General features: G+C 34.1%; 1 protein-coding gene across 2 annotated transcripts in view; it reads left to right on the plus strand.

Moving 5' to 3' along the window:
• Window positions 1–18,933, plus strand: part of Sec23a (SEC23 homolog A, COPII component) — a 60,672-nt gene that overhangs the window by 12,261 nt on the left and 29,478 nt on the right. For both annotated transcript variants that reach the window (XM_021724715.3, XM_013357463.4), the window contains 9 exons: window positions 494–551; window positions 913–999; window positions 2,818–3,054; window positions 4,910–4,989; window positions 6,458–6,602; window positions 8,247–8,405; window positions 10,303–10,418; window positions 16,239–16,362; window positions 18,478–18,558. In XM_021724715.3, the coding sequence (XP_021580390.1) occupies window positions 494–551; window positions 913–999; window positions 2,818–3,054; window positions 4,910–4,989; window positions 6,458–6,602; window positions 8,247–8,405; window positions 10,303–10,418; window positions 16,239–16,362; window positions 18,478–18,558 (1,087 nt within the window). The remainder of the gene's footprint in view (window positions 1–493; window positions 552–912; window positions 1,000–2,817; window positions 3,055–4,909; window positions 4,990–6,457; window positions 6,603–8,246; window positions 8,406–10,302; window positions 10,419–16,238; window positions 16,363–18,477; window positions 18,559–18,933) is intronic.

Below are 18,933 nucleotides of genomic sequence, written 5' to 3' on the forward strand. Positions count from 1 at the left end.
TTTTTTTGTGTGTGTACTGGGGATTGACTCCAGGGTGTTTTTACCTCTGAGTTACATCCCCAGACCTTTTTTATTTTTAATTTTGGGACAGGGTCTCACTGAGTTGCTTAGCGCCTTGCTTTTGCTGAGGCTGGCTTTGAACTTGCAATCCTCCTGCCTCAGTCTTCCAAGCTGCTGGGATTACAGGCATGCACCACCATGCCCACATAGCTTTTTTTAAAAAAATTTTTTAGTTGTAGAAGAACACAATACTTTTATTTTGTTTATTTATTTTTATGTGGTGCTGAGGATCGAACCCAGTGCCTCACACATGCTAGGCAAGTGCTCTACCACTGAGCTACAACCTCAGCCCCCAAAATACATAGGTTTTAAAGATCATTTTGACTATTAATTTGAATGCATTCGTTTTATAGAGATAAATTAATTTTATTGAAATTAGGATCTTTATAAAATTGAACTGAAATATAAACTGATATATCTTTTCTTAAAACAGTCAAGTGGATTATCGAGCAAAACTCTGGGCTTGCAACTTTTGTTATCAAAGGAATCAGGTAAGAAAATCCCCGTTATAGATATTAATGCTATAATACAAGTCACATAGAAAAATGAATATTTAAGAAAGATAAAATATGGGCTGGGGTTGTGGCTCAGTGGTAGAGCACTTGCCTAGCATGTGTGAGGCACTGGGTTCCATCCTCAGCACCGCATATAAATAAATGAATAAAATAAAGGTCCATCAGCATCTAAAAAAATTTTTTTTTAAAGAAGAAGATAAAATAGTTATCTTTCATGTAATGAAATGTCTTTTTTACTAATTAAATAATTAAAAAGTAATTATTTTTTGAGTTTAAAATTTTATTGATTTTTCTTGCAAATAATTTGTTAAAAATTTTTATGTATTTCTCTCTATAGTTTCCACCTACTTATGCTGGGATATCTGAACTGAATCAGCCTGCTGAACTTTTACCTCAGTTTTCTAGCATTGAATATGTAGTTCTGGTAAGAACATAAGAACAAATATTTAAGAAAATTTTAAATATCCAGTTTGTTATATTAGGATAATTGTTAATTTGAGATAACTTAAAAGGGATCATCACACATTAAGTTGGTGGGGCATTTCAATGGTAAGAGCTGTTAGAGTCAATTTGAGAAAGGTAATTTCTTTATTATAGTTATTTGTTGGGTGGTCAGGTACTGGGTAGGGTGGGGTGATTTGCTATGTTGAGTAAAACAATCAAAAATAAAGTATCAATCTTGTTTTGTAATTGGAACATCAGTTTACAAATAGTTGGCCAATATAACTCTGAGGTCTGCTAATTTATCCCCATGTCTAATTAATAAAAATATTTTTGCTTTGGAAAATAATTTTTCTTCCCTTTCTGGACAGTTTTACATAGTTATTTATAAGTTTAAGTGTGGAAATGATAATATGAATATTGTAGAGAAAATGGAATTATGGTTCATTTGAGCCAGTCAGTAATTTGTTTAGCTTGGCTCATTTTTGGGTCTCTGAAAATCCACTTCAAGTCTGGATAGTTGTTTTATTTATTTATTTATTTATTTATTTTTAAAAGACAGAGGGGGTGGGAGGGAGAGGAAGAGAGAATTTTTTTAATATTTATTTTTTAGTTATTGGCAGACACAACACCTTTGTTGGTATGTGGTGCTGAGGATCGAACCTAGGCCGCACGCATGCCAGGCGAGAGAGCTACCACTTGAGCCACATCCCCAGCCCCGGATAGTTGTTTTATAAAAATCACTTCACTTTGTTTTTAAACTCTATATTTGTTATTTTATTATTTTAAAATTAATAAGTACTTATTATTAGCAAAATAAGCCAGACTTAGAAAGTCAAGGTTGAGTTAGGTGTGAGTTGGACATAGTGTAATTTGGTAGATTTCATTTCAAGTACTTTCCCATTTCCTCCCCTCCTTCTCAATCCCTTTTCTCTACTCTATTGGTCTCCCTTCTGTTTTCATGAGATTCCTTTCTTAGCTCTTTTTTTCCCCCTTTAACTTCCACCTATGAGAGAAAACATTCAATCTTGACTTTCTTTTTTATTGTCATTTTTGGTACTAGGAATTGAACCCAGGGATGGGTTCGACTGAGCTATATCACAGCCCTTTTTATTTGTCGTTTTGAGACAGGGTCTCACTAAGTTGTTTAGGGCCTCACTAAATTGCTAAATATGTCCTTGAACTTTTGATCAGAAGGATCTTAGTCTCCCAAGTTGCTGAGATTATAGGTATGTGCCACCATGCCCAGCTGAATCCCACATTTGTGATTAATTATAATGTTCTGATTAAAATAATAATAATAATAATAATGATAGATGGAAGATCAGTAGAGCAGAGCAAGTGGATTGGGGGGAGAGAGGAGGGGAGGGTAAGGAAAAGTACTAGGAAATGAAGTTGATCAAATTATGTGCATGTATGAATATGACATAATGAATCCATTATTATGTATAGTTATAATGCATCAATTAAAATGTAGTATAGAAAGCAAAAAACAAGAGAAATGAACCCTCCTGTAATGAAATAAAATGGAAATTGAAAGTGCCCTCCAAGAAACTATGTAGAATGTTTTTAAACTTAATTTTTCCCTTGATGCTGTGTCTTGGATGGCTCTTCATGACATATATATAACCTGTTTCATTTCTGTAATGGCTATAATAGAACTCTATCATATGCATGTATTAGGATTCCATTGTATGCATTATTTAATTAGTCCCTTATCGACTGTCTTAAAATTTGTGCTGAAGTGTTAATACTTTTAAAAAACCTTATTTTTCTTACTACTGCAAAATTATTTTAAAAGCGTGGTCCACAGATGCCTTTGATATTCCTCTATGTGGTTGATACTTGCATGGAAGATGAAGATTTACAAGCCTTGAAAGAATCAATGCAGATGTCATTAAGTCTCTTACCACCTACAGCTTTGGTTGGACTTATTACTTTTGGGAGGATGGTGCAGGTTCATGAACTTGGATGTGAAGGCATTTCAAAAAGCTATGTCTTTAGGGGAACAAAAGATCTCTCTGCCAAACAACTGCAGGTAAGTAAGAATAGTAGTTTTCAACTTGTGAATGTTATTTCATGTAAGGCATATGCCTTTGGATATGTTTCTAAAAAAATTATGAATGATTAATATAAATGTGTTACAACAAAAGTTTTAAATTTAGTGTTGTCATCACTTTTTTTTTTCATATTCCTTAAATTGCTGTTAGGCAGATTAAAGATCTTTTACTTTTAACTGTATTCTTTTGTTTTTTAATTCCATATGTGTTAGGGATCAAACTGAGACACTTGCACATGCTAAGCAAATATTGTACCTTTGAAACACATCCCCAGCCCCTAAATGTATCTTTAAAATTTAAAGTGAAACTGAAGATATTTTACTAGAGATTTGAAGGGCTTATAGAAGAGAAATGCTGAAGGCTAGGAGAGAGCAATCACACAATATTAGCTTTTTTTCCCCTCCCTCTTCCTCCTCCTTTACCTTTTTTTTTTTTTTTTAAAGCAATACTAGCTTTTGCTTCTAGACATTTCACTTAGAGATTTTGATAGCCCATAAAAAAGTAAGTGAATGTTTATTTGTATTGGGAGATGACTGGGTTGTTCATGTATGTATTTTGAAAAAAATTTCTAAGTGATTCTAGTACAATTCCATTTGAAAACATTTCCTCTGGAAGATAATAGATAAACCTGGAATAAAGCCAACACGCATGAAGTCAAACTTTGGAAGCATCCAGGTTAACCCAAATGAAAAAGAAAGGAAGAAAAGATTTTTGAGGATGACTCTTAATCTGAAGCTTGGCAGATTGGTATAGTGGTACTAAAGTTAATTGAAAACATTCTAGAGGAGCTTGCAGGTTTGGATAAATAAATAGGATTTGAGGAAGTAAAGAAAAGTCTGTTTTGGGGAGGAGGGGTGGAATAATACCCTGTGGCACTCTGTTGCTGTACCACATCCCAGCCCTTTTTTTTTTTTTTCTTTTTAATTTTGAGGCTGGGTTTCATTAAGTTGCTAAGACTGGTCTTGAACTTGCTGTCCTCCTGCCTCAAGCTTTCTGCATTTCAGGGATTCCACCAATAGGCTACGTTTATTGTTTTAAGAGGTTTGTTGTTGAAAATAAGAAAGGAGACAATCTGGGAATTTGAGCAAGAACCAAATTTAAGATGATTACTTTAGGAGGAGAGACACTGTATACACAGAAGGGAAAGACATTGAAGAGTGAATGCAAGCAAGAATTAGATGAGCAGAGTGAGGTTTCAAAAGACATGACAGGAATTTTTTAGGAAGCAGAATGTCTTGGAAGGGGGGATCATCTGTTTCCATGAGACAGGAGATAAAGTGGTCAAGTTTTAACCTCTCTGTGCTTTTCATCTGTAGAATGGAGATACAGGGTGAGTTCCTTTATCCAAAATTCTTGGTGCCAATGAAGTAGTAAAAATGTATAACAGGCAATCAAAAATTCTGAAAACCTGATGACTGAATTAATTCCTTTCTCTTTCTGGAGTTAAATTTCCATGAATGCAGGGACTATTCATTTTTTCACCATTTTATTCCTGGTACATAGTAGGTATTTAATATATAGTTACTGAAAGGGATGAATGAATATGTTATTTATTTTGACTATTAAATTAGAAATAATGTATTTGAGTTAATATCCTTTCTCTTTGCTCCCATAAAATCTTGTCCTTTGCTTCCTCATGACGATTATTTCACTGGACTGTTAATGTTTTTCTGAAACTCTTAAATTGGACTCTTGCCCACAAGCAAAAAAGAGATCTTGCTTGTGCCCTTTATTTTTTTGAACCTACTTTCTAGCATAGCACCTTTCACATTATAAATAGTTGACAAGTTTTTGTAGAATTAAGTGCATGTTACTCAACTAATCTTTTTACAGGAGATGCTGGGACTCTCTAAAGTACCAGTCACCCAAGCAACACGAGGTCCTCAGGTACAGCAGCCACCTCCTTCCAATAGGTAATATTCAAATATGACAATCAGAATTTTGCAATTTATGCAGCTATTTTAAGCATCTCATACCCTTGAGCCTTTTTTTTTCTTCATTGTGGTACTAATGGTCGAATCTAAGGCCTCATGCTTTCATGCTAGGAAAGCACTCTACCTACCACTGAGCTACGCTTCGGCCCAGCTCATATCCTTAACTTGAACATAGGCATTCAACAATACTATATTGTTAAATATTTTTAGGAATTTAATGGGTTTAATTAGACTACTTGTATTTTTTATTTTATTTTATTTTGATATAGAGTTTTATTAAGTTGCTTAGGGTCTTTCTAAGTTGCTAAAGCTGGCCTCAAATTCGTTATCCTCCTTCATCCCGAGTTACTGGGATCACAGGTGTGCACCACCATGCTTGACATGATTATACTTTTTAAAGAATTGAGACAGAATCATATCACTGAAAATTTTTTTAATCACTACAATGTAAAGAGTTTAGTTTTTATATATTGTTGATTTTCTATTTTTAAGTTCATATAAATTTAATTTTTGTGGTTTGAGGGCAATCCAACAAAAGTAGGACCTCAAAAACTTTTTATTTTGTTTTTTTCAACTTTAGAGGTAGCTTTTTCTCTTGAATTTTATAATTTTTATAACTGGATGTGATATTACTTTTTTTTAGGGGGGATACCAGGGATTGAACTCAGGGGTGCTTGACCATTCAGCCACATCCCCACTGTATTTTGTATTTTGTTTAGAGACAGGGTCTCACTGAGTTGCTTAGCATCTCACCAATGCTGAGGCTGGCTTTGAACTCAGGATCCTTCTGTCTCAGCCTCCCAAGCAGCTGGGATTACAGGTGTGAGCCACTGCTCCCAGCCCTGGAAGTGATAAAGTGATATTACTAAAATTGAGTTGATGTTGCTTCTCATAATTATTTCAATAACTTAAAACTTACTAGATGAAAAATGAAAAATCTTGATGAAGTGCTTGGTTTGAGTGTTTTGTTTATAGCAGTTATATTATACTGGACCATTAACATAAGTAGCATCTGGGATCTTGTATGAAATGTAAATTTTTGGCTCACCTCTGCTTTCTACTGAAATGAACTTTAGAATTGGGGCCCAGTAATCTGTTTTAAAAAAAAAAAATTCTGATGCCTGGGAAATTATTATTATTATTTTTTTTAAAGAGAGAATGTGTGAGAGAGAGAGAGGGAGAGAGGGAGAATTTTTTTTTTAATATTTATTTTTTAGTTTTCGGCGGACACAATATCTTTGTTTGTATGTGCTGCTGAGGATCGAACCTGGGCCGCACCGCACGCATGCCAGGCGAGCGCTACCGCTTGAGCCACATCCCCAGCCCCAACCTGGGAAAATTTTAAAACTGTTGGTTTACTGTATATTCAAAGTAATGGTTTCTCTATTTTTAGGAAAGTTTCTTAAACTCTCAATAACCCAAATGACTTAAATTTTTTTTTTGGCAGATTTTTACAGCCAGTACAGAAAATAGACATGAATCTCACAGATCTCCTGGGAGAACTTCAGCGAGACCCTTGGCCTGTGCCACAGGGAAAGAGACCTTTGCGTTCCTCGGGAGTGGCACTTTCCATAGCTGTAGGACTACTTGAGGTAGTGATGATGAATTTTTTTTTTTTTTAAATGTAAATGTGGGTGTGTCTGTGAGGGTATGGAATTACAAGGGTATAGGGAAAAAAACAAAAACAAACCAAAGTGCTTTTCCTTATTCTGTCACTCAGTAATCAATAGATAATACTTCTGTTACCTTAGGGGAGTGTGTTTGTGTTTTAACCTACATAGCAATCAAGCAGTCCTGCAGTGGACGCCAGCTAGATGTTCTTTAATTCAATTGAATTTTTTTTAAATATTTATTTTTTAGTTGTAGTTGCACACAATACCTTTATTTTATTTATTTATATCTATGTGGTGCTGAGGATTGAACCCAGTGCCTCGCATGTGCAAGGCGAGTGCTCTACCGCTGAGCCACAACCCCGGCCCATAATTCAATTTAATTCTGACACTGTCTACCTATAGGTAGCATCACATCTTATGGATTAAGGGCTTGATTTCACAAGACTGCTCCCCCATTTCAGATACCAATTGCAGGTATTAAGTTGTTACTTGTAATTTTGACTGACCAGCTCTAAATTGGGGGTTTTCACAACTCCATTTCAGGTTTGATTAATTTGCTAGAGGGGCTCACAGAACTTGGGGAAAACACTTTACTTAGGTTTACCTATTTTATTACATTTTGAGACAGGGTTTTGCTAAGTTGCTTAGGGCCTGGCTAAGTTGAATTTTGTGATCCTCCTATGTCAACTTTCTGAGCCACTGGGGTTATAGGCATGTGTCACCATGCCCGGCTTATCTCTTTACTTCTTTATTTCATTTTCATTCTCTTGGTTATCTTCTAGTTCTTCTTTAATGTTCCTTATTAAGTTTTTATTTGAATCCGGCTGTTCTAGGTCTGTTGTTGGCTTCCTTCTTTTTTCTTCCTGTTTTTACCCATTTCTCCAAATTACCTTTGCTCTTTGTGAATACTGCAGTGAAAGGATGTAATGATCAGTGGAATTTACTGCCTTTTTTTTTTAATTTATAGGAATTTTGAAGTTTGAATGTTATTTGTGCTTTAGTTTTATAAAAGTGTTTGTGTGTATTTTAATTTGTTCTTGTTCTTCCTTTTTTCATTTTTATATGACTGTTTTTATTTTAGATTACCAAAATGAAAATTACTTTTGTTTATTAGTTTGAGAAAGTTATGGAAGTAACAAACATGATTTCATTCAAATAATATCTAAGAATGCATAAAAATGAAAACTAAAAAGTAGTTTTAGCTACATCCTCAGCCCTTTACTTTTGTTTTCTGTGGGGCTGGGGCTGGGGCTGTAATTTTATAGTAGAACACTTGCCTACCATGTACGAGGCCCTGGGTTTGATCCCCTGCACTGGGTTGGACAGAAAAGATATGTCTTCTGTGTTTCTTTCTACTTCTCTGGGACTAGTTAAGCAGGTGAAATGTATTTGTTAATAGGCATTAGGGTTATAGGTTATTTTAAAATTAGTAATGCACTACTATTTAGAAGAGAATTTCAAAAGAAACTTCAAACATCTGGTTTTTAATTTCATTTTAAACATTATTTTACTTCTTAGAAAATACATTCTTCCCACTTTTCTTTAAATAACATCAGAATTTGTATATCTATATCTTTCTCATTTTCCTTTAAACTCTTTTGATGAGTTTCTCTTTTCCAATAGTGTACTTTCCCCAACACTGGTGCTCGTATCATGATGTTCATTGGTGGTCCTGCTACTCAGGGACCTGGAATGGTGGTTGGAGACGAATTGAAGACACCTATAAGATCATGGCATGACATTGAAAAAGACAATGCCAAATATGTTAAAAAGGGAACCAAGGTAATTTTTGTTTTTAAGTTTTATTACCTTATTAGAAGGTACTAAGTTGTTTTGATGTATTGTTTTGATGATTTCTGTAGAAATCTTATGTCATGAAGTCTGATATTATAACTGCTATTCAGAACTGAGGAAATAGTCTTTTTTTTTTTTTTTTTTGCCTTGAAAGTTGTAACAGTTTTTCTGGTTTTAAATATTTAAAATTTAATTGTAGCCAGGCATGGTGGTGTACACCTGTAATCCTAGTAAATCTGGAGGTTGAGACAGGAGGATCACAAGTTTTTGGCCACCTTGGGCAAATTAGTGAGACTGTCTCAAAATTAAAAAAAATGATTTTTAAAATTTTGAGACAGGGTCTTGCTCAGTTGTTTGGGCCTTGAAAAGTTTCTGAGGCTGACCTCAAACTTGGACTCCTTCTGACTCAGAGAAGTCTGGGATTATAGGCATGTGCCACCACGACTGACCGAAATGTTTCCTCTTGATAAGTACATTGTTTGTAGTTTGAATGTTTCATATTTTCTTGTGAGTTACTTTTTGTTCATCTGACTTCATTTTGTTTTTTGATTTTGTGCAAATCCCCAGGCCTTTTACTTTAGTTTTTTGAGACAGGGTCTGGACTCTGTTATATTGCCTTTTTTTTTTTTTTTTTCAATTCTCTAGAGTTCAGTTTTAGCTTAGTTGTGTTGTATTATCTCATATTTTTTGGATAGTCACTGTTAATTTTTTTTTGGGGGGGTACAGGGATGGAACACAGGGGCTCTTGACCACTGAGCCATATCCCCAGTCCTATTTTGTATTTTTAATTTAGAGACAGATGTCTGTCTCATTGAGTTGCTTAGTGCCTCACTTTTGCTGAAGCTGGCTTTGAATTCCTGATCCTCCTGCCTTAGCTTCTTGAGCTGCTGGGATTACAGGCGTGTGCCACCACGCCCACCAACTTTTTTTTTTTTAATTTCTAGTTGTATGTGGGCACAATACCTTTATTTATTTATTATATGGTGCTAGGATTGAACCCAGTGCCTCACATGTGCTAGGCAAATGCTCTACCACTGAGCCACAACCCCAGCCCTTGGCCAAATTTATAAAAGTAACTAATGACATTATTTTTGTCATTGTTAATAGATTTTTTTTTCCTGACAACTAATTTTCTTTCTTTCTTTCTTTTTTTTTTTTTTTTAAATGTTTCTGTACTGGGGATTGAATCCAGGGGCACTTTACCACTGAGCTACATCCCCAGGCCTTTTTACTTTATTTTTTGAGACAGGGTCTTGTGAAGTTGTCCAGGCTGCTGTCAAACCTAAGATCCTCCTGCCTTGGCCTCTTGAGTAGCCGGGATTACAGCTGTATGACAACTGTACCCAGCCCAATTTCCCTTTTGAGCTTCCAAGTTTTCTTGGTTAGAGCTACAAAAAATGTTTTCTTTATCTTTTTGCTTTTGGAATTGTCTATTTTCGTTACTTGCATGTGAACTTAACCAGGAAAAAGAATTAAAGAATCTGTCTTATTCTACTCTTTTTTTTTTTTTTTTTTGTGGTGTCAGGGATTGAACCCAGTTCCTTATGTATGCAAGGCAAACACATCTACCAACTGAGCTATGTCCCCAGCCCTTGTCCTACTCTTTTGACAGATGAATAGCAAGATGTTTGGTATACCTTTCTTTAAATTTTGCTTCATTTAGGGATTTATTTAGAACTAGTGGCTTTTAAATAAAATAATATGAAAATGTCAGACTTCTAGAAGTTATTGTATCATTTTTGTGAGATATTCTAGAAAAGTAAGAATAAATCATACTTAAATTATGAATTCTTTTAATCTTAAAATCATTTTGATTTGGTAATAGAAAAATATTTGTAGAATGACTAATTTTGTATGTTAGATTTCATTCAAAAATCTTTTATAGCATTTTGAAGCACTGGCTAATCGAGCTGCTACAACTGGTCATGTTATTGACATCTACGCGTGTGCATTAGATCAGACAGGTCTCCTGGAGATGAAATGCTGTCCCAACCTTACTGGGTATGAATTTAAATTTGTATATTTTTTGAAATTCTAAATTCATGATGACAGTTTACAAATACAAACCAAATAATGACTATTTAGGAAAATAAAAGAATCATTGTCTTATCACTTCAGGGCAATATCTTAACAGTTTCGATGTTTCTTATGTAAATACACTTTACATTTTTGTCTAAAATATAATGTTGTTATATGCAATAGTTCTGTCTGTTGAACTCTACTATTGAAAGGGCCTATGAGCAATCATGGTCCAGTAGCAGTGAGAACACCCAGTACCCAGATCTTCGTGTCTACTAAAAGTAATCAAGGGTTCTAATAGAATTGGCTGATTCTAGAATTTGGACAGAGAAAATACAAGGTGAGCCTGAAGCTATGAATCTGTGTTGGTTCCTCACTGTCACAGTGTGCCACAATAATGTGGATTGTTAACAGCAGAGGAAATTGGGTACAAGTTATACAGAACTCTCTTTGCAACTTCTCTGTAAATATAAAACTATTCTAACATAAATTTTTTTTTTAGTTTTATTGATTTTATTTTTTTAAATACATGACAGTGGAGTGCATTACAATTCTTATTATACATATAGAGTTCAATTTTTTATCTTTGTATATAGAGTGTGTTCACGCCAATTCATGCCTTTATACATGTACTTTGGTTATTTTTTTTTTGCATTACAATTCTTATTACACAAGTATACCACAATTTTTCATAACTCTGTTTATATGTAAAGTATGTTGACACCCAATTCGATTCTTCATACATGTACTTTGGATAATGATCTCCATCACACTCCACAGCCCTTGCTAATCTTCTTCTCCCTCCCCCCTTCCCTATCTAGAATTCATCTAATCCTCCCATGCTCCCCCTTCCTACCTCACTATGAGTCAGCCTCCTTATATCAGAGAAAACATTAAGTATTTGATTTTTTTGGGATTGGCTAACTTCACTTGGCATTATCTTCTCCAACACCATCCACTTGCCTGCAAATGCCATAATTTTATTCTCTTTTAATGCTGAGTAAAATTCCATTGTATATATATGCCCCATTTTTTTTTTTATCCATTCATCCACTGAAGGACATCTATGTTGGTTCCACAGTTTACCTATTGTGAATTGTGCTGCTATAAACATTGATGTGGCTATGTCCCTGGAGTATGCTGTTTTTAAGTCCTTTGGGTATAGTCCGAGGAGAGGGTCTAACATAAATTTGTTATAAAAAACTGTAAACAAGTATGGCAATTCAAATAAATTTTCACCATTGAAAACATAAGTAATAATGTCTTCTAAAATTATAAACATGTATTTAATATTATATATAATTAAATAATATGTAAAATAATAAATATAAACATACAATTATGTTGAATTGTATATAATTAAAATATACAACAATAATAACATTAAAAGAGGTGGTAAAGGAATTAAGATACTTTTAAATCCTTGCATTATCTGGGAAATTATAAAAATGTTCACTTATATTACATTTTCATGAATCAGGAAAAAAATTAAAAAAAATATAGTGTTATAAAGTTGCCAGTTCTGTTTAAGAATCTCATTTTGATATCTTGAAATCATTATTTTGTTATTTTAGCAGTGTTTTCATACATAATTCACATTACCATAAAACTATTTAAAATGTACAGTGGTGGTTTTTTATGTTTACACATTGCACAGCCATTGCCATAATTTAATTTTAGAACATTTGCATTACTCTAGAGACACTACCCATTAGAGGTCCCCCGTTTCTTCTTCCTTCTCATTCTCACCTACTTTCTGAGCCTTAGGCAGCCATGAATTGCATATTCTGAATAATTTATATAAATGAAATAATATAATATGTCGTCTTCATTTAGCATAATGTTTCAAGTTTCATATTTATGATGTAACAGTATTTTTTTGGCAGTACTGGGGATTGAACCAAGGACCTCACACATCTTGGCAAGAACTCTACTACAGAGCTACATCTCTAATCCTTTTTCTAAATTTTATTTTGGTTTTGAAACAAGGTCTTGCTAAGTTGTCTAGGCTATCTTCAAATTTGAGATGCTTATTCTTCAGCCTATTAGCATGTACCACCACATCCAGCTTTATTTCCTTATTATTGTATAATAAAAAGGGAAGAAGGAGGTTCAACTTCATTTAACAATATTCCATTGTATGGATATACCACATTTTATCAATCTACATTGAACATTTCATTGCCATTTTTTGATTATTATGGATCATGCTAATTTGAACATTGTGGGAACATTGGGTAAATATTGTGCTTTGAAGTTTCTCTTAGATACATATGTAGGAGTGAAGTTGATTTTGTTAGCTTTTTGAATTCTTGATACATTCTGGAACTTAACCCCTTGTCAGAGGAATAGCTGGCAAAGATTTTCTTCTATTCTGCAGGCTTTGTCTTCAAACTCTTAATTGTTTACTTTGCTGTGCAGAAGCTTTTAATTTGGTGCCATTCCACTTATTGATTCTTGGTTTTATTTCTTGAGCTTTAGGAGTCTTGTTAAGGAAGTTTTGGTGCCTGCAGCTGTATGATGGAGTGCTGACCTTGTGTTTTCTTCTAGCAGTTGCAGGATTTCTAGTCTAATTCCTAAGCCTTTGATCCACTTTAATTTGATATTGTACAGGGTGAGAGAGGGGGATCCAGTTTCATTCTTCTACATATATATATCCAGTTTTCCCAGCACCATTTCTTAAAAAGACTGTCTTTTCACCAACATGTATTTTTGGCACCTTTGTCAAGTACTAGGTGGCTGTAAGTATATGGGTTTGTCTCTGTGTCTTCTATTCTATTCCACTGGTCTTCATGTTTGTGTGAATGCCAATACCTTGCTGTTTTTGTTCCTATAGCTCTGTAGTATAATTTGAGATCTGGTATTGTGATCCCTCTTGTATCACTCTTCTTGCTCAGGATTGCTTTGGATATTCTGGGTCTTTAATTTATCCAAATGAATTTAAGGACTGTTGTTTTTCTTTTCCTAGTTCTGTGAAGAATGTCATTGGTATTTTGATGGGGCTGCATTGAATCTGTATATTGCTTTTGGTAGTATGGCCATTTTGAAAGTATTAATTCTGCCTGTCCAAGAACATGAGAGATCTTTTCATCTTCTAAAGTGTTCTTCAATTTTTTTTCTTCAGTGTTCTGTAATTTTTTTTTATATCTTTATTTTATTTTTATGTGGTGTTGAGGATTGAACCCAGCGCCCCATGCATGTCAGGTGAGCACGCTACCGCTTGTAGTGTTCTATAATTTTAATTGCAGAGATCTTTACATCCCCAGCCCGTAGTGTTCTATAATTTTAATTGCAGAGATCTTTATTTCCTTGGTTAGATTGATTCCCAAGTTGTTTTTCTTTCTTTCTTTCTTTTTTTTTTTTGAGGTTATTGTGAATGGGATGATTTTCCTGATTTCTTTTTCAACAGAATCACTGTTGGAGTACAGGAAAGCTATTGATTTATGAGTATTGATCTTGCTTCTTTGCTGAATTTATTTATCAGCTCTAGAAGTCTTCTGGTACAGTTTTTTGGGTCTTGTAGATATAGGATTTTGTCATCAGCAAACAGATAATATAACTTCTTTTCCTATTTGTGTTCCTTTAATTTCTTTGAGAGTACTGTTAGCTTAAATATTGTTTTACCTGTGAACATAGAATGTCTTTCTATTTTTTTAAGATCTTTTAAAATTTCTTTGAAGTATTCTATAGGTTTCAGTGAACCAGTTTTATAGTTTTGTTAAATTTATATTCTTAAATATTTTATTTTTTAATATTATTATAAATGGAATCAATTTCTTAATTCTGTTCTCATGTTGTTTATTCAGTTTTTCTTTTTAAATAAATTTTTTAGTTGTAGATAGACACAGTACCTTTATTTATGGTGGTGCTGAGGATTGAATCCAGTGCCTGACACCTGCTAGGCAAGCACTGTACCACTGAGCCATTATCCCAGCCCATAATCAGTTTTTTTTTTTTTAAATATTTTTTAGTTGTCAATGAACCTTTATTTTATTCATTTGTATGTGGTGCTGAGAATCGAGCCAGTCCCCCACAATCTTGTGTATGACAGTCTTGCTGAACCTTTGTATTAGTTTTAATTTTTTTTGTGGATTTCTTAGAAATTCCTATATGTAAGACCATGTCACTTCTTCCTATCTAATCACTCTGGATAGAATGTACAACACAATGTTGAATAAAAAAAGTGATAGTGGACTTCTTGTGTTGTTTTTAATCTTAGAGGGAAATAATTTAATCTTTTCATAATATGATGAAGATGTATTTTCATACTAGATGAAAATCATAATATGAAAAGATTAAATTTCTCCCACCAGTCTCCCTCCTCCTCTACTCTACTAACATCATCAAATCCAGGGCCTTATGCATAGTAGGCATGCACTTTACTACTGAGCTATAACTTCATCCCCTGATGTTTGTTTGTTAAGTCTACCTTACATTCCTGGGTTGAACCTCATGTGGTCATGGTCACATAACCCTTTTAATAGTCAGATTCAATTTCTAGTATTTTCTTGAGGATTCTTGTATCTATCTTCATAGGGCATATTAAGCTATAGATTTCTTATGATGTCTTTTGTTTTGTGTTAGCTTCATAGGATAAATTGGGACATGTTTCCTCTTCTTCCATTAGAGGTTATTACTTTTGAAATAATTTTATTAAGTTTTAAGAAACTCAGGTATATCAATTTATTTTTCAGGTTTATTTAATTAGTTCATCTAATAAATATTAATGAGCACCAACTTTGTAGCAAACAGTTTTTTTTTTTTTGTTTTCATTGCAGTGCTAGGGATTGAACCTGGGGCTTTGTGTATGCTAGGCAAGTGTTTCACTGACCTCTATCCTGGCAAACTGTTCAAGGAACTAGAAATACAGCAATGAACGAAACATAAAATATCTGTTGTCATGGAACTTATCTTCTGTGTGGGGCTCTTAAGTATAATTTTCCAACTTATATTCTGTGTTCTATGTGCTACCAAAGTGAGAAATTTAAACAATGCCTAAGTGTATAAAGTGAAAATGTTCCATTAATACTTCCTTCTATTTTTAAGAATGAGAATGCCTTGGGCGTGGTGGTACATGTGTGTAATCCCAGCAATTTGGGAGACTGAGGCAGGAGGATCACAAGTTCAAGACCAGCCTGGGCAATTTAGCAAGACCCTGTCTTAAACAAAGAAAAGGCTGGGCATATAACTCAGTGGTTAAGCGCTGCTGGGTTCTATTCCCAGTACTGCCAAACAAACAAACAAATAAACAAACAAACAAAAGAATGAAAATGTATGCTATAAAATGTCAGGTATTTTCACCAATATGCAGAATTGAGAGGCAGGGCCAGTAGAAACACATTTGTCACTGTATAGCATTTGTGTGTGTGTGTGTGTGTGTGTGTGTGTGTGTGTGTGTGTGTGTGTGTGGTGCTGGGGATTGAACCCAGGGCCTTGGGCATGCGAGACAAGCACCAAGCACTCTACTAACTGAGCTACATCCCCAGCTCCACTTAATAGCATGTTGTGCCTTTTGAATTTTTAATGTTTGAATGTGTTGCTATTTAAGGCAAAATTTTTTAAAAAATTGCTGAGGACAGATTGTAAGTGTTGGGGGCATGCAGATACACTCAGAATTAAGATTATTTGTAGAGTGAGGATATTTTCATATATATATCAGTCTTAAACACTAACGGTAGTAATACAGCACATTTTGGGAGATATCTTTAAAATTTATTGGTAGTCTTGAGAGGTATTCATTTTCTGGTAACACATGAACCCATTTTAATGTACCTCATGCATTGTTTCGTTTTTTCCATGCAGTGGATACATGGTCATGGGTGATTCTTTCAACACTTCTTTATTCAAACAAACTTTTCAAAGAGTCTTTACCAAAGATATGCATGGACAGTTTAAAATGGGCTTTGGTGGTACATTAGAAATAAAGGTAAGAACCAAAACTTCCCGTGTATGATATGTTTATCAAGAGAGAAATTGTAGGCTTGATCATAATTTTAAAATATCATTAATAAAATTCAATGTATGCTTTAAAAATAGTGAAATAGTGGTTATTTTATATTGAATTTTTTTTTTGTTTTCATTTTGTTTTTGTGGTGCTGGGGATAGAATCCAGGGCCTTATATATGCTAGTCAAATGCTCTGCCAATGAACTACATCCCTAGCTCTTCTATCGAAATCTCGAATTAGAGATTTTGTTCACTTGAAGAGATTGAGCATTTTTGAACAATTATTAGAAAGTAGAATTATGTGAGTAAATTTCTTTTACCTTTCTATTGTTTCTATATGTTTTAATTTTTAAAGTATGGTTTATCTTTTTAGTGCTAAATTTATTTATTTTAGTGCCAGAATTTTTAATGGAGCAATTATCTAACTTAAGATAAACTATTTTGTGTTATTTAAGATTTGACATAGAATAATTTTGTGGTTAGTTGTTATAAAATTCTATTATTCATTTCAAATTTGCATTTAAAAAACCTAAAGGGTTTGTTAGTTACATGTATATTATAAGCATGATTTTGAATATTAATTAAAGATTAATATTGTTATTATATTGAGTTCTTGCTGTATATCCAGCATAATGCTAGAAAATTATAGAGATGTTGAGAGATGGTTTGGGGATTTAGCTCAGTGGCAGAGTCCTTGCCTAGTATGCACAAGGCAAGTTTGTTCTTTACTCTGAAAAAAAAAAAAAGTGAGGTGTCAAGAATATCTAAGGTGTAGTCTTGTCATAAGGATAGAAAGACAAGACTAACTAATTAAAGACAAGACTAACTAATTAACTAACTAAAGACAAGACTAATTCTAATGTGATAGAATTGAATAGCAGATACAGAGTTTAGGGAAGAAAAATGAATGCATGTAGGGCACAATGTATCCTAGGGGAGTGTCATAGTTTTTGAAAGATGGGAGGAGAATGCATTTTACTCAGGAGCCCAGTGAGGAGAGAGGCAGAGAGGTGAGAATCAATATGAAATATTTGAGAAAAATGTCCAGTGAGAGTATATGATTTGTATTGGAATATAGGAGAAATAATTTTAATTATGTGGGTTGGTTGTAGTTTGGAGAGGCTTTTGTCTGCAAAAGTCATTGTAGTATAGTGAATAACTGTGTTAGGTAAAATTTGTCTATTTAGGATAAGTCATGAAAAAGAAGCTCAAGTAAGAAAATAAATAGGCTTTCTATTTTTTTTTAGATAGAAGATAATGTGATAGGTTAAATTTGGTGACAGTAGAGATTAGAGAGAGTCCATCTGGACAGATTTTTTTTTTTTTTTTTTTTTTTAGTACTGGGAATTGAACTCAGAGGCAGTCAACCACTGAAACACATCCCAGCCCCGGGCTATTTTGTATTTAGAGATAGGTCTCATTGAGTTGCTTAGTGCCTCACTAAGTTGCTGATGCTGGCTTTGAACTTGGGATCCTGTCTCAGCCTCCCTAGCCGCTGAGATTATAGGCCTGCATCCCCACGCCTGGCTGAACAAGATTTTTATGTGGGAGGAAAACTATGGTTTTGGATTAATGCGTATTAATTTTGGGCATGGTGTAAGTTTCTATTCAGGGTAATATTTCCAAAGGGAGACCTCCTATAGGTTGATAGAAAAGAGAAATAAAATTAAGTTTGAGCTGTATTTTATTTATTTATTTTTTTTTTTATTTTTTTTTTTTAAAGAGAGAGTGAGAGAGAGAGGGGGACAGAGAGAGAGAGAGAGAGAGAGAATTTTAACATTTATTTATTTTTTCTTAGTTCTTGGCGGACACAACATCTTTGTTGGTATGTGGTGCTGCTGAGGATCGAACCCGGGCCGCACGCATGCTAGGCGAGCGCGCTACCGCTTGAGCCACATCCCCAGCCCCCTGAGCTGTATTTTAAATATGGGAGTTATCAGCATTAAAGTACTCAGTGCTGAATTATTTTTAATGTTAGTGTATTTTTGTTGGGTTTTTAGTTTTAAATATGAAGAATATCTTAACATTCTTATATACTTTGAAATTAACATATAAGCTTATCTTTGAGGAAACCAGACTGTATTCTTGTTTTGCAGACTTCAAGGGAAATAAAGATTTCAGGAGCAATTGGACCCTGTGTGTCTCTCAATTCCAAAGGACCTTGTGTATCTGAAAATGTAAGTCACTTTTGTTCTTTTTTTCTTCTAAAATTTTTTTTTTTTTAGTTGTCAATGGACCTTTATTGTACTTTATTTATATGCAGTGCTGAGAATTGAAACCAGTGCTTCACACATGCTAGGCTAGCTCTCTACTACTGAGCTACAACCAACACTTTAAAAAATTTTTTTAGTTGTAGATGGACACATCACCTTTATTTTATTTATTTTTATGTTGTGCCCGGGAGTGAACCCAGTGCCTCATGCATGCTAGGCAAGTGCTCTACCACTGAGCCACAACCTCTGCCTGAGCCCAGTCACTTTTATTCTTAAAAAGAAATACAGTTGATTCTTGGGCAGCAAGATTTGGTGTGACATTCCTTTTTAAATTATTGT

The sequence above is a fragment of the Ictidomys tridecemlineatus genome, chromosome 5 (genome assembly GCF_052094955.1).
Source record: "Ictidomys tridecemlineatus isolate mIctTri1 chromosome 5, mIctTri1.hap1, whole genome shotgun sequence".
Lineage (NCBI taxonomy): Eukaryota > Metazoa > Chordata > Mammalia > Rodentia > Sciuridae > Ictidomys > Ictidomys tridecemlineatus.